Source organism: Rana temporaria, chromosome 2, assembly GCF_905171775.1.
Source record: "Rana temporaria chromosome 2, aRanTem1.1, whole genome shotgun sequence".
In the NCBI taxonomy this organism is placed as follows: Eukaryota; Metazoa; Chordata; class Amphibia; order Anura; family Ranidae; genus Rana; species Rana temporaria.
This window is the reverse complement of record NC_053490.1, coordinates 104,136,236-104,153,149: the sequence shown is the minus strand read 5'-3', so window position 1 is coordinate 104,153,149 and position 16,914 is coordinate 104,136,236. Positions and strand designations below refer to the sequence as shown.

Sequence of the window (16,914 nt, the reverse complement as noted above, 5' to 3'; positions counted from 1 at the left end):
GAATGCCAAAACAAGCCCACCTACTTCCTAGAACAGGGATATGCAATTAGCGGACCTCCAGCTGTTGCAAGACTACAAGTCCCATCATGCCTCTCTCTCTGGGTGTCATGCTTGTGGCTGTCAGAGTCTTACTAGGCCTAATGGGACTTGTAGTTCTGCAACAGCTGGGGGTCCGCTAATTGCATATCCCTGTCCTAGAAACAAGATGCCTCTCTCATAACTAGTGTCAGATTACAAGAGCAATTGACCACCTGCCCAGTCTTTGGGCAGGCTGTAGATTAAAGACAGCTCCATCTGCAACTGGCCCAAATCCCAGAGCCTTGGACACAGGCAATGGTACTCAACAGGGGTGCCCCCTCTTTTCACTGAATTTTGTCCTTACGCTGCAGATATTTCTCCAACATAAAGACTTAACCCAGATGGTAGAGGCCTCATGGATGCCATCATAAGGTGGGGACATTTGCCAATGACCTTGCTTTCTTCATTACCAATTTCGACCACTTCACTACTAGCCCCTCCTAAAAGAGCTCTATTCCTTCCGCTCCCTATTGAACTTTAAAATTTGATAGGGAGCATTTGGGAGGATCAGTTAAATAGATCAGGCCACTCAATATCCAGGAACAAAAATCTCTGCAAACATCAACCTTTTCAAATTGAACTTTCCCGAAGATCAGTTCTCAGGGAGTTCATGATCAGAACAAACATTTGGCCTCGTCTTGGTTTGGAAGATACAATGTATAAAATATGAAAATAATTACATATTCTATATTTGTTGCCATTTGCATCCCCCAGGCTTTCTTTAGAGTGGCGACTATCAGACAAGGGAAGGCAGTATGGATCCGTATAGACACCTTTATTCGATCCAAGCTTAGAGGGATTGAGCTTTCCAGGCCCTGCCCTTTACTATACAGCTGTGCATATGGCAAGAATTGTATATTGGTGCAGACAAAGGGCACACAAGTTGTGGGTAAACGCAGAGTAGGACTTTTCACAATCATCTCTGGCAACGGCCCCATGGGCGGGAAGCTTTAAACTCAGCATCTTTTGGCCCAACACTGCTCCAGAGAGAGATTATAAATAATTTGATCTGCAGTTCCCCTCTCCTATGACACCTTTCATTTGCCCCAGGATTCCAAGATGAATTGTTTAAAAAAAGGGAGGTTAATTTTGTGAATAAATTACACATGATTTTGCATTTTTTTTTTTTTATTTACCATGGAGCCTGAAAAGCATTGCACCTGAAATCAGCAGATCACAGGTGTAATGTCAAAAAAGAAGTTACCGCGCTAAATGACCCTAAAAAATAAGCTGCAACTAAAAAGTGATACACACACACACACAAATAATACAAGAAAGAAATGTTGTTGCGCTGAGTGAATAGCAAAAATAAGTGAAAACCATAAATGGAAAGTCCAATGTGTGAATCTCTAAATAGGTGAAATTCAAACATAAACCACATAGGCTGATGCAAGTCCTGTTGATCAGTGAAGTTCAAACAAGAAGTGCAATAAATCTGTTCATAACGCTGATGTAGAAAAACCACCACTGACAGAGATCACCATAAAGGATGCAGGCTTACCAGATGGCAAGCATAACCCCAGACAACGTAATTTGTGTGACGAAATGCGCAGGAAGGAGAAGTGCTGACGTGTGGCGTGACGGTCCGAGTGGACGGGCGTTCGAGTGAGCCGGCTTTACATTTTTACCCAATGCTTCTGTGAGAAATCCTCCTGTAAGTGTTTTTAATTCAATAAATTTACTCCTGATCTTACGGTACTTCACTATTGTGAGCCTATTGTTTTTCCGGGTCCTATACCATTGATGACGTTGTGCCTGGAGGATCTATAGTGTATTGGTGTATGCAGCAGTCCCTTTACAAAGGCCCGGGATGGGGTTTACAGCCGCAAGCTGGTTATGCTTGCCATCTGGTAAGCCTGCATTCCTTATGGCGACAGGTGTAATGTCAGTGCATTCACTCCTGACAGCGATCAGCCTGTACTTCCATACGGGCTGAAAGTTGCTGAAATACGAACATGCTGTTGAGCGCCACAGTGGCAGACAGAACTTGTTCATTCATTCACAGATTGCTGTGAAAGCATGACGCAGCTGTGTGGACGGAATCAAGAAAGGTGCACTGGGGATTTTTTTTTTTTTTTTTTTTTTACAGATTGTGAGCAGAAGGGGTTGAAGCCAGGGCAGGTTATACACGATTTCTGATTGTCTCTCAGAACCCAAACCATCATTGACAGGATTTAAAGGCAGCAGCCAATATTGTCAGCAACATACCCCACCCACCCTTAAGAGGGTATGTTAAACTCCTATGGTCGATACCTACCCATTAGGTAAGCCTATAAGGCTTACAGAGGGGTACAGTAAATATTTCTTAAATGTGCACCATTTCGGAGAGATTTACTTGTGAATGGGTCAGTGAACTGACCAGTGCATGTGCTCTGAAGGAACGGCATACCCATTCTGTTCCTTTAGAGTCCTGTAAATAGCGGCTCCCACGCATGAAGTCATTGCTGTACAGCCAGAGGACATGAAGCCAGCAAGACCAGGTGAAGATGGAAGCCCTGTCAGCGGTGACAGCTCATCGCTGGAGGGCTTCATTTTAAAGATGCGTTTTACATAAAGCACTAGTATGTGATGCATACTAGCACATTATGCTTTTACCTTGCAGGGGGGGGGGGGGGGGGGGGGAACATGGTGGTTTACCATCACTTAAAAGGAGAAGTACAGGAGTGGATCACAGAAATGCAGCTCGTTTTGCACTCCTGTGACCCGTTTTCAGCAGAGAGTGGGCCAAAGTCTGCTGACGTCACAGAGTTGGTCCAGGCTCAGGCATCATCACAACCATAGAGTCGGGATCCGCCAACATGCCTGGACTGGCAACCGGATCAGCCTCTCTTAGCCGCCGAGTCTGAGCTGGCTGCTCCCCGCCCACAACACCCTATACTTTTAATAAACATGGCAAGAAAGGAACATTTGCAAATTGTGGGCAGGTTTGTTTTCAGAGCAACTGGTACATGAGTAAGATTGTCGCCAGGGTTGGTCTTGATATTCAGTGGTCACTTGGCCTCTGTATAGACCATTAAAGGAGTTGTAAAGGAAAATGTTTTTTCACCTTAATGCAATCTATGCATTAAGGTTAAAAAAACATCTGATGCTCATGCGTTGGTATAAGACCCCGGATCTCCTGAACAAAATCTTCCCTACCTCCGATCCCACTTGTTGGAGATGCAAACAAGACAGAGGCACAATCCTACATGTCTTCTGGTCCTGTCCCCGGGTCAGGGGGTTCTGGGGAGAGGTACGCCGCATAATCCAGAAATTCACGGAGAGTACAGTACCGGATGATCCGGCATACTTTTTGCTCCATGCGACAGATATGTCGCCCGGAGCTTACAAGAAATCAATTATCCGACACCTCCTGGACGCAGCAAGGGCGTGCGTGCCCCTCCACTGGAAATCCCCCCACCCGCCGACGATAGCTCTCTGGCTCAGAAAGGTAGACGAGATCAGCTACATGGAGGACCTGATCCTCTCTGGGCAGCAAAGACAGGAAGCATACACCAAAACCTGGCAAATTTGGAATGTGTTTAAATACTCGGAGGAGGGACAGTCCCTCAGAGATACGGACTGACCTCTGCTTAGCGGTATAAGAAACAGTGATAAATTTGTCGATCCTGGAAAACCCATTACAGGCATACCCCGCTTTAAGTACACTCACTTTACATACACTCGCGAGTAAGGACATACCTGCGAGTGTATGTAAAGTGCCTTGCAAGTACTGTACGGACATTTTGCAGCCGCAGTAGAAGGAGCTGAAGCTCAGAGAGCATAGCCTGCCCTGTTCCAGTGTGCCCCTGACACCCCACTACAGCCCCTGAGACCTCAACTACAGCTCTTGACACCCCCACTACAGTCCCTGACCCCCCACTACACCCTAGAAGTGAAAAAGGGTATTGTTTCACTTTAAGTACATTTTCGTTTTACATACATGCTCTGGTCCCGTTGTGTACTTAAAAGTGGGGTATGCCTGTATGTAAATTACGCCCTTAAGGGGCGCTTTGGGATACCCATGCCTGCGCGGCCCCTCCTCTCTCTCCCCCCGCTACTTATCTCTCTTTCTCTCTCCGTTTACCCCCTACTAATTTTCTATTACACTCCCTCGAGGAAAATACCGAAAATAGAAGAGGGGGCTGGACCTCACGGACCTCGATTCTTGTTCCACATACACATAGGCGCGGCTACGCCCACTAACTAAGATGGACGGAAATGGCATGTCGAAACTGCCCCGAGTAGAATGAAGGGGAATCGTAGTGGCTCTCAGTTTAGGATTTCTACTGCCATCCTTGGAGGGCATGGAACCTACAGAGAACCGTTAGTGATGAGGGCCAAGTGCGACACTGATGTCATGTTTTTTGCTGTCTTCCTCTAGTCGTATATTGATTTTGTTGACTCTGTTGGAATGTATGTATATGTTGTGGTCCGGACCAGACCAGCTCCTCGGTTTATAAATATAAAAAAAAAAAAAAAAAAAAAAAAAAACACACACACACACATCTGATGCTGCCGGCCCCAGCCTCCCTTATACTTACCTGACCCCACGAAAGTCACGCACGCGGTCCCTAAATCCTCTTTGCCGCCGATTGTCTAGAGCGGATGGATTGAGAGCAGCGCAGCCATTGACGTGGCGCGCTGAGGGGCGGGCCAAGTGATACAGTGGCCGCTCACTGTATCACGGGAGGGCGCCTGCAATTACTGACCAGTCTCGCATGACTGTGGTGAGTAATTGCGGGGAAGACCAGAGACAACCGCCGAGGGACCCCAGAGGACGTGGATTGGGGCCACTCTGTGCAAAACTAACTGCACAGTGGAGGCAAGTATAACATGTTTGTCATTTTAAAGAAAAAAAAGGTAACCCTTTAATTCAGATTAATAGCAGCAACTTGAACAACTCTAAGAACATTTTAAATACATCCAGTAAATCACCTTTAAAATCAGGTAAAAATCTAAAAGTACCAAGGCAAATACAGAGGTTGCCCCTGAGGTACACCTAGCACCATCAGGGAGCCTACATTTTAGAAAACCGTACCTTACAGGTTTGCAGGAATGAGTTTGCCACATTAGTGAACTGCTGAAGGCCACAGAATTGCTGTTGTTTTAAGATTCTCAGCTGCCGAGACCCATCTTTAGGAACCTAAAAAGAAAATATATTTTTTTTTCAAGAATGTAACTGTTAAGTCCTTTTAATGAAAATAAAGGGGGGGGGGGGGGGAAACCACACAACACCATACATACCATAGACACCTGTTCATCCAAAAGTTTAAAATGCACATCAAGTAACTTTCCCAGGCTGAGAAGTCTGTTTGTGCCTTGCGTTTCTGAACGTCCAACATGTTTGAAATGGCCATCTAAAGAGGAAACTGTGAACTGACAGCAATTGCACAGAGCCTGACACTGCCAACCTTGCCCAGAACCACAGGCTTCACCAATGTCCTCTGCAATTTCTACTAAACGTTTTTCAAGCTCACATGGCTCCTTGGATTCCTGGATTTCAACTGAGAACTTTAAAAGCATTAATCCAGAGAGGCAGCATCTATCCGATTCATTCAAACTTGCAATTGCTTGTTGGATAACCTCTTTGCTCTGGTCAAAGCAGCTGCCCTTACAGAGAATACGAATCCTCTCCAATGTTAATTCCAGCAGACATTTAGCCCATGAGTGGGTCAAAGGTCCAGATTCTTTTAAAGGTTTTACCAACAGTTCCTCTATACCCTGACTCAGAAAACAAGCATCACTCTGACTGCAAACCATTCCTTTAGAATCAAATGCTAAAGCAGCAGACTTGGTAAGCTGGGGTGTTGTAATAGGAGATTCAGCATGTGAACTGGTCCTTTCCAACAACATGAGAAATCTAAGTGCATGAAGTCGAAGGAATAAAGGTTTTCGGTTGTAAGGAGATGGACCTCGCTTTTGCTCCAGTTCTCCAGCAGCTTTCCATAAACACTGAAAGCTGCTCTTAGCCACTGCCAAATAGTCTCCTTCATTCTGCTGGTCTGGAGGACATCGAGTGAGGTAGGAATAAAGGAGATCAGACATCTGAATGCAAGATTTAGAGCATTCCCGTGAAGAAACATTTTTCAGAAGATGAAATTGGATCTTTTCCAGGTAAAAAGGTGTACGCTGGGTACCCGAGACATAGAAACCCTGACTCGCAAGCTCTGCCAAGGGCATCAAACTATTTAAGTGCTGACCATCGCAAGATTTCTCTGCTGCCCAGTGATTACAGGCACGAAGTACACGGTCACACGCGACACGTTGATCTGACAACTGATCTGGCTTTGATGGATCACTTGAGACATCGGACAGACAAGACTAAAAGAAAAAAGCGTTGCATAAGTAATTTCCTTATATTTATAATCATACAAAATATAAAATTTCAGAAAATGGCACATGAATCTTAAGCCCTGGCTTTGAAATCACGCTACTTCAACACGGTTTCAAAGCTGCACATTAGTGCAGATTTCATTGCGACTTCATTTAACAGAAGTCTATGCAGCTCACAATGAAATTGGTCAACAGTAGTGCAGGAACCTTTTTCATAAATGCTGCTGCATGATTTGCAGCGCTATGGATAGTTTTCATTGCATGACAAGTCTCACAAGTGTGAACGGGGGCTTAAATGTACCATCTTGATATAACTTTACAGTATGTACATATTTATATAAAAAAATAATAATCTCACACACACACACAATAAACTTGTATTATGAACCAAAGACTATGCCAAGAGGACCAAGGGGGTTGTATGGTCATCCAAAATATGTTTTTAGTTATGGTTGGACATACACCAAAAAAAAAAAAAAAAAAAAAAAAGAGCTTTAGCCGTCACCCCTCTTGTTTTTCACCCAGCAGTGCTCCCTAAGATTTTTATTTTCAAATACAAAAGAATACCCACTGTCTTTACAATAGTAAATTATATCCACACAAAATCAGACACCAAACTGACAGCTTTTTTGGGGACCAGCAACATTTATTACAGCTAAAAATATGCACTGTCACCCTAATGACACTGGATTGGGAAGGGGTTAACATCAAGGACGATCAAAGGATTAAACGTGTGCCTAGCCAGGGTTTCGGTGTAGTGGAGGAGGTGCTTTTACTAGTAGAAGGCAAAGATCTGTGTTCCTGCTTTACAGAAACACAGGATCCATGTCTTCTGTACTGACAGAATGACAACCTGCTTTGTTTACATAGGCAGACTGGCATTGTCAGTGTAAAGAAAGATCAGTGGGTGCTGATGCACATCATGTCCGTGGGAACCGCTGTGTAAAATCACAGCATGCGCACGCACTCATGCCAAAAACTCAAAGTGCAGAATCCGATACATATACGCAATTCCGCGCAGCGTGGCCACCCTGTAGCTGTAAATCTGCTATGGGGTGGTCGGGAAGTGGTTAATAACCAACAGCCACTAATGATTATTAACGCTTCTGAAAATATATTGAACACAATGACAGAAATTAACCAGTATCTTCACCTTAAGTTCTGTTTGCAGTTTCACAGCAGACTCTGTTGATGATGTCAGCTTTATAAAGTCTGCTCCTTTTAGGGCCTTCATTGTTTCCACTTTACCTGGGATAGTAGAAAAGAAAATATGTCAGTGAATTATAGCAAAAATTATGTGTGCGGTTCAGTTTGTGTTCTGGCACAGAACTAGAAGATGCCAGTGAATATATATTTTATGCAAATGAATGAATGCAAAGTGTTCTCCGATTGGACAAGGTGGAGCGCATGACATCACCGTCCTGCCTCTCCACCTCATCCAATCAGAGAACACTTTACATTCATTCAGAAAATGCAAAGCATTTTCTAAGTGGTGCCTGTGCTGAGCAGCCAACCTCCTGTGTCCATAATGCATCAGGCCAGTCACTCAACATGGGACCAGGAAAGTGGAGATTACTGGGAGTAGTGGTCTACTTCAGTGATTTTCAGCTTCCAGGGGCATCAGCCAGATATGGCATATACACATCGGTACAATGGGCCAAGAAGTATAAAATATCCATATCCGCAATCACTTTAATCAGTTTGGCTCCAGAGCAATTTTATTTTTCGCATACATGTGAAAAGGAAAAAAAAAAAAAAAAAAAAAAAAAAAAAGGTGAGGTATCGATGCGATCATTCGAGCGAGAGCAATAATTCTAGATCAAGACCTCCTCTGTAACTGAAAACTGGTAACCAGTAGAAATTTTTAAACATCGCCTATGAAGAGTTTTGAAGGGTCAAAGTCTGTCGCCATTCCACGATTGGGCGCAATTTTGAAGCATGACATGTTGGGTATCAGTTTACTCGGCGTAGCATTATCTTTCACAATATAGAGAAAAATCGGGCTAACTTTACTGTTGTTTTTTTTTTAATAAAAAAATAAGTGTATTTTTGCCCCAAAAAATTGCACTTGTAAGAATGCTGCACAAATATGGTGTGACAAAATTATGCAATGGCCGCCATTTTTATTAGGAATAATAATAATAAAATATATATATATATATATATATATATATATATATATATTAAACAAAAAATGTAGCGCTAAAAACCGAACTCTCCAAAGTATGTGATACCATGTGAGATGACAAGGTAAGTATAAAAATGCATATACATAAACCACTGACATATAAATATAAATAGCTCAAACAGTGCTTGATGCAAAGAAAAAGTCTATATTTCAAAGTAGAAAAAACATCAATTGGGTGATGGGTGCAGGGAAAACAAATGAGCTGCTATCCGTTGATTGGGATACAACAGGTGCACAAGTTGTCTGTAGCACTCTATGAGGATCACAATCACATCAAGGTAGGTAGTGGATGAAATACGCTTACCGGATGGGTTGGACTCTACTACTGTACAGCAAAGAGTCAGCCAGACATAGTGGTCTTTGGAAACCGGGACCACTCAAACCGGAATGGGACCATAAGCGAGACTGGAACTCCAAATTGACATGGACGACAGGAACCAGCAGAGCTTGAATGGTGTGTTGGATCAATACCACGAGCTTTGAATATAATCCTTAGACCATCAGTCAGGAGATGCAGGGCAGGATGTTGCTAAAGCTCTCAGGAAACCATGGAGTGGATGATATGAAATGGAAAAAGAACTCCAATAGTGCAGGTCAATTAAAACCAATGAGGTTTATTTGTAAAAAGTCATAGGTAAATATGACAAAGATAAAAAGTGATCACGTACAGATAATGGCAATGTGGGGTGCTCAATAGCAATGGGTATTGCTATTGAGCACCCCACATTGCCATTATCTGTACGTGATCACTTTTTATCTTTGTCATATTTACCTATGACTTTTTACAAATAAACCTCATTGGTTTTAATTGACCTGCACTATTGGAGTTCTTTTTCCATTTCATATCATCCACTCCATGGTTTCCTGAGAGCTTTAGCAACATCCTGCCCTGCATCTCCTGACTGATGGTCTAAGGATTATATTCAAAGCTCGTGGTATTGATCCAACACACCATTCAAGCTCTGCTGGTTCCTGTCGTCCATGTCAATTTGGAGTTCCAGTCTCGCTTATGGTCCCATTCCGGTTTGAGTGGTCCCGGTTTCCAAAGACCACTATGTCTGGCTGACTCTTTGCTGTACAGTAGTAGAGTCCAACCCATCCGGTAAGCGTATTTCATCCACTACCTACCTTGATGTGATTGTGATCCTCATAGAGTGCTACAGACAACTTGTGCACCTGTTGTATCCCAATCAACGGATAGCAGCTCATTTGTTTTCCCTGCACCCATCACCCAATTGATGTTTTTTCTACTTTGAAATATAGACTTTTTCTTTGCATCAAGCACTGTTTGAGCTATTTATATTTATATGTCAGTGGTTTATGTATATGCATTTTTATACTTACCTTGTCATCTCACATGGTATCACATACTTTGGAGAGTTCGGTTTTTAGCGCTACATTTTTTGTTTACTATTCTTGCTGGCTTTGTTTGTTTGTAGCAGCTAGACATTTTATTTTTGAACTAGCGCAGTTTTTTCTATATATATATATATATATATATATATATATATATATATATATATATATATATATATATATATATATATAAACTTGTAAAAAGTTTGAAAAATAGGCCTGGTCCTAAAAGTGGAGCTTCACCTGGGTAACAAAAAGTGTTTTTTTAAAGTCAGCAGCTACAAATACTTGCAGCTGCTGACTTAATATAAGGACACTTACCTGTCCTGAGAGCCCGCGATGTGGGCACCCAAAGCCGACCCGTCCCTCAGCTCTGGGCGCAGGCGCCAGCATCTAAATTACTAAGGGAAACAAGAAGTGAACCATTGTAGCTTTACAGTCGGTTTCCTACTGCGCATGCGCGAGTCACGCTGCGCTTTCTGAATGGTCTCTGCTGTCTTGAGACCTGTGTCGCCCCCAGAGGGCAGCGGACATTACATAGATCGCCAATCTGGCAGCGATCGTTCCCCAGAAGTGGGAGAAGATACTTGGATTTGACAGGTATCTGCTCCCCCCCGAAAGGTGCCAAATGTGGTACCAGAAGGTGGGGGATGGGGGAGGAATCTGATCAGCGGAAGTTCCATTTACGGGTGGAACTCCGCTTTAAGTAGTTAAAACAATGAAGTTAGTGAAAACTACCAAAAATCAACACATTCTAGTTAATCTGAATAAATTAATATAAAAAAAATCCAATATTCTTACTTGGATTACTATGACAAGGGGTTAATAAGCCCTGTTGGGCAGGTGACAGGTACTCTTTATGGAGACATAAGGGGGGGTCTGGATGTACTCCAGGAACATGATGTGAATGAGCCCGACCAATGACAGGTTCACTTGGCATCCAATCACAGTACAGAGGAGCTCAGCCTCTCCTCACCAGATACAGGGAACTCTCCTCATATTCCTATAGCAGCGTACATACAGAATAGGAGATTGTGGTGTTCGGTTGCTCAGTGTGAAGGAGCAGAGCCGTCCTGGAGGGACATACCTCCGACCATACCGACTGTCCGTGGGAAGGGAACAATGAGCACAGACGACGGACGGGGCTCTTCAAGGCTGCGGTCCTCTCACACAGATGTCTGCGGTACAGGCTCCTCTTCTCTCTCCCTCACACACTTCAATGGCTCTTCCCTTCTCCCAGCGCGCCACTGCCGTTTTCAAATCTTGCTTCCCAGCCAACCAACGCGACTCCTTTACGTCATCTAGCGCGACACGCCGCACTGAATGCCGGGAGTTGCAGTCTAGTGTGTCTGGGAGGGGCTGCAGGGGAGCTGGGCGGAGTTTATGCTGTCACATGGTCAGCACACGCTAGACATGATGAAGTTGCAGAATTGTCGCACTTGTTTGTTACACAGTCGACTGCTCTAATTCTCAGACAAGCAGCCGTTAGAACTCCATTGCTGTTTGTATAATAGAGTTAAAGTGGATTTCCAGCTGACATTTGACTAGCTTAGAGCCCTCGTTCACATTGGAGGCATGTTTGAAATCGTGCAAGTTCAGCTGAGCTCGTACGGTTTCAAATCCCCACGGGTTGGGGGGGGGCGACATATGTGTGGGTTCCTGCACAGATGTCTATTGAAATCGCCCCCAGAAGTAGTGCAGGAACTACTTTTGAAAATGGGTGCAGTGTCGCACCGATTCGGATAGTGCAGTTGTCGGCAATAGGCTCCGATTTGGCAAGTCAAATCGTCCTGATATGAATGGGGGGCTAAAACTGTCCCCTAATCCCCCCCCCCCCCAACACGTTTTCTGACTAACCTGTGTAAAAAACGATGTATATACTCAGTGGCGTAGCTTGGGTTGTGAGCGCCCGGGGCAAGGGAACTCATTTGTGCCCCATAACCAATGGACTTTTAGCATTCCCTTCTGCAATCTTTGAGAAAAAGAGCAGAAGCCAGGGAGAGAGCAAGTAAGGCTCCATTCACATTAATGCATTTTTTCATGCTTTTTGTAGACGCAGGACATTTTTTTAACATGAGTTCCTATGGAACGCATTCACATCAATGCATTTTCGGAAAAGACCAGGGACGTTTTCCCCCCCCCCCGCAGTATGCAGCGTTTTACATGTAATAGACTTCAATAGATCCGCATTCAAAACGTGCGTTTTGCCACGATTGGCATTTTGTGTTACATTTACTGTATATAGCTAGTTGTTAAGGATATGGCTGGTTGTTAAGGATAGGGCTAAAAAAAACAGGGGGCCTAAAACCATACCAGAACGTGCCCCCCCCCCCTCAGAATCCATACCAGACCCTTATCCGATTACGCAGCCTGGCAGAGGACGAGCGATCGTCCCCTCTCCTCCTGAACCATACCAGGCCGCATGGGGAGGTGCTTTGGGGCAGGGGTTCTGCCCCCCTACATCACCTTGTCCCCCATATTAATGGAAACAAGGGTCTCTTCCCCACAACCCTGGCCAGTGGTTGTGAGGATCTGTGGGCGGGGGCTTAAAAGAACCTGGAAGCCCCCTTTTAATAAGGGGGCCCCAAATCCCAGCCCCTCCCCCTATGTGAATGATTATGTACCCCTACCCATTCACCAAAAAAAAGTAGTGAAGTAAGACGAGACAGTGTTTGACAAGTCCTTTATTAAAAATGTCTTCTTCCTCCGGTCTTCTTATTCCCCTGCTTTGTCTTCTTTTTCTGGTCTTCTTCTTCCTCTGCCGCCGACCTGCTGAAAATAAAAAAAGCATACCTCCTGTGTCCTGCCGATCTGTCCGCTCCGATGTCACACATTTCTTATATAACTACAGGGCATGTCCATCAGATGGCGTCATCAGGAGACCCTTCCCCCTTATGATGTCATGGGCCGATCATGCCCCGGGCAGTGATGTCACAAGGGGGTGGGGTCTCTGAATGAGGTCATCTGCGCCATAGTTATATAAGAAATATCTGACATCGGAGTGGACAGATCAGCCGGACCCAGCATCGCAGGGGGATCTTTTTTTATTTTTAGCGGGTCGGCAGTGGCGGTAGAGGAAAAAGACGACCAGAAACAGAAGAAAAGGACCAGAGGAAGAAGCGGTGGAAGAAGTGGGGGAGGAAGAAGAAGATGACTGGAATAAGAATCGGGGGAAGCAGAAATTTTTAATAAAAGACTTGTCAAAAGCTGTCTTATTTTACACTATACTACTTTATTTAGGTGAATGGGTACCTCATACTCATTCACATGGGGGGAGCGGGATCTGGGGGGCCCTTTGTTACAAGGGGCTTCCGGATTCTGATAAGCCAGGGTTGTCGGAAAGAGGCCCTTGTCCCCATCAACATGGGTACAAGGTGCACCCCCTGCCCCAAAGCACCTCCAGAAGGGCAAGGGGCGCTCGCTCGTCCCCTCCCTTTCCTGACCTGCCAGATTGCATGCTTATATAAGGGCAGGGCTCAAGTCCTGTGGGAACGGAGTATCTGCACTTTTTTCACAGCAGGAACGCAGTTCCCTTTGCAGGACTAGAGCAGCCGAGCCAATCCTTCACTAAGCGGCGATGCCCAGCTCGAGTCACTGTCAGGGGCAGGCGAATCTTAGTAATCCTTAATGTTACTGGCCACTTCCTGTATATGGATTCACCAGGTAGTGTGTGGGTATTCCGTCACTTCCTCAATGCCGCAATGTCTACTGGGAGCTTTTGTCATTGTTCCCAGGAGACAATGCGGAGGTCTTTAAGCAAGTTCTTTCTAAATCCCGCGATAACTTGTGGCAGACCTCCCCAATGTCTCCTGGGAACAATGACAAAAGCTCCCAGGAGACATTGCGGCATCGAGGAAGTACAGGAAGCGGCCAGTAACATAAAGGATTACTAAGATACAGTGGATCGAAAAAAAAAACAATGAGCGTATCATTTTTTTTTTTTTTCCCAGGACTTGACCCCTGCATAAGGGTCTGGTATGGACTTTGGGGGGTGGAACCCACACCATTCTTTTTTAAATTTTGGCGTGGGGGTGTGACCTTCAAATCCATATTAGGCCCGAAGGGGGACCCCACGCCGCTTTTCTTCACAATTTTTTTGTTGGCAAATCTTTTTTTCTTTTCTTGTTATATTCAGCGCTCAGTGGTTGTTAAGGACACGGCAGCTGGCTTCCTGGCCCACTTACAGTGAATGTAAAAAAAGGAAATCGCATTAAAAACACAGAAAGCACTGCAACAACGCTCAAAAGCAACATGCCTAGATGTGAATCGAGCCTAAAAGGGGGAGAGAGAGAATGAATGTGAGAACGAGTGTGCGAGAGAGGAGTGTGAGCAAGCAAGAGAGAGAGAGAGGGAGCAAGAGAGAGCACACAGAGGGATCTGGTGGGGGGGTGGTGCACTGAGGTGATACACTAGCTGTCCAGGCTCCTCCTCTCTATACACAGATAAGGCACATCACTCAGGGAGTTAAGCTGTGCGGGTTGGTAATGGGGACTCACCTCTGTGTTAGGGGTGTCCGGTGCTCGCAGCTCTACTACACTACTGGATCCATGCTTCCACATACTGCCCAATAATCCCTTTGGGACAGTGGCAGTGCTCCGATCACATGCCCCGCACACCACTAAATATTCTCCATGGACCGGAGTGGAATTGGATTGGTGGTGTGTCCAGTGTGAGCTGTGTTCCTCCTCCTCCTCCCTGTGTTAGACGTAGCTGGTTCTCAATCACACATGTGGGCCTGATGGAGCGGGTAGCTGCAGAGGAGCCAGGACTGGGATTGGAACTGAAAGCGATGCAGTGTGTGCAGGTCTGACCCAGTGTGGAGAGGGTGGCAGCAGTACAGAGCAGGGCACCCGATGCCATGATCGGATGCGTATGGTCACAATGTGGGACTAGGGAGGGCGCAGGACTAATCTCTGCGCCCCCCCTAAATGTTGTGTCAAGGTGCGCCTTCCACAGCTGCCCCCCAAGCTACGCCACTGTTATATATATATAAATACTTACCTATTTTTAGCCTGCTCTGGTCCCATTGTGTGATTCCCTGCATCAGCCAGCAGCAGCTGCAGGGGAGAGGAGAGAATGCTCGGACAATGGCTGGTATTGCCTGCAAGCGGTGGCGCCACCCATAGGCTTCAACGTCACATTCGTTGTCAGTGCTCCTTCCTTTCCCCTGAAGCTGCTGTGGGGTGAGATCGTGTGACCAGACCACAGCGGGCAAAGTGTATAAACTTTTTTTTAGGGGTCATTCACTCCAGCGATTAGAGGTGGATTCTTGCCAGGCTGCTTAGCCTGTGCAATGCAATGACAGGAGGTGCAACTTGTTCACATATCTGTGGTTGGAAACAGATGTATGACTCTTGATGCAATCTAACTACTTCCAGAGTGGCTCATTCATCCCTAACCACTGGATGTTCAGATACATGCAAACAGCAGCGTTTTCGGGAGCAGCGATTTTAATAATGCTCAAAGTGAAACAATAAAAATGAAATATTCCTTTAAATTTCGTAGATCTGGGGGGGGGGTGTCTATAGTGTGCCTGTAAAGTGGCACATTTTCCCTGTGTTTAGAAAAGTCCCTGCAGCAAAATTACATTTCTAAAGGAAAAAAGTCATTTAAAAATACTCGCGGCTATAATGAATTGTCGGGTCCGGGCAATATAGGTAAAAGTAATTGAAAAGAACGGCATGGGTTCCCCGCCCATTACCAGGCCCTTTGGGTCTGGTATGAATATTAAGGGGAACCCCGAACTCAAATGAAAAAAAATTGTGTGGGGGGTCCCTCCAAAATTCATACCATGCCCTTCAAGTCTGGTATGGATATTAAGGGGAACCATGTGCCAAATAAAAAAAAAATGGCGTAGGGTGACCCCAACCCCCTCTGATGGTCAGGGGGGCGGGGTCACTGTTTACATCACCGGGTGGCCCTGCCCTCAGCTATATAACAGCTGTCAAAGCGAGAGAATCATCAGTCGGCGGCGGGAGCCTCCCATGGGGGTGGAGATGTTGCTGCTTTTTTTTGGGGGGTCGGGCGGCAAAATAGAAGATGAAAGGACTTGTGCACAATCGGATAATCCAACAACACACATTTGTTAGCGGAAAATTTTAAAGCATGTTATCCAACATTTGTCCGCGGAGAATCCAACAACAATTGTCTGATGAAGCGTACAAACGGTTGGATTTTCCGACAACAGCCTGTCATCGCACAATTCCCGTCGGAAAAAACGGAGCTTTACAGTCTGAGAGAATCTCCAAAAATTTAGTGAGACCAGATTTTACTGCACTTCATCACACCTCTGCACCCCAAACTGCACTCCATTACACCCCACACTGCACCCCAATACACCCAACACAGAACTCAATCACACACTGCACTCCATTACACCTCTACACCCCACACTGCACTACATTACACCTCTACACCCCAAACTGCACACCGTCACACCTCTGCACCCCACACTGCACTCCATTACACCCCACACTGCACCCCAATACACCCAACACAGAACTCAATCACACACTGCACTCCATTACACCTCTACACCCCAAACTGCACTCCATTACACCTCTACACCCCAAACGGCACACCGTCACACCTCTGCACCCCACACTGCACTCCATTACACCCCACACTGCACTCCATTACACCCCATTCCATTACACCTCTACACCCCAAACTGCACTCCATTACACCTCTACACCCCAAACGGCACACCGTCACACCTCTGCACCCCACTCCATTACACCTCACACTGCACTACATTACACCCCATTCCATTACACCTCTACACCCCAAACTGCACTCCATTACACCTCTACACCCCACGCTGCACTCCATTACACCTCTACACCCCAAACGGCACAACGTCACACCTCTGCACCCCACACTGCACTCCATTACACCTCACACTGCACTCCATTACACCTCACACTGCACTCCATTACACCCCATTCCATTACACCTCTACACCCCAAACTGCACTC

General features: G+C 45.5%; 1 protein-coding gene across 2 annotated transcripts in view; it reads right to left on the bottom strand.

Annotated features, from left to right (window-relative positions):
* Positions 1-11,247, bottom strand: part of ESPL1 (extra spindle pole bodies like 1, separase) — a 77,665-nt gene extending 66,418 nt beyond the window's left edge. Inside the window, exons 1-4 of one of the 2 annotated variants that reach the window (XM_040340688.1) lie at positions 11,025-11,247; positions 7,547-7,641; positions 5,305-6,381; positions 5,099-5,203 (exon numbers count right to left, since the gene is read on the bottom strand). In XM_040340688.1, coding sequence (XP_040196622.1) covers positions 5,099-5,203; positions 5,305-6,381; positions 7,547-7,641; positions 11,025-11,034 — 1,287 coding nt within the window. In that variant the 5' untranslated portion in view covers positions 11,035-11,247. The remainder of the gene's footprint in view (positions 1-5,098; positions 5,204-5,304; positions 6,382-7,546; positions 7,642-11,024) is intronic. The other variant, XM_040340687.1, reaches the window with a different exon arrangement.
* Between the last annotated feature and the right edge of the window lie 5,667 nt (positions 11,248-16,914).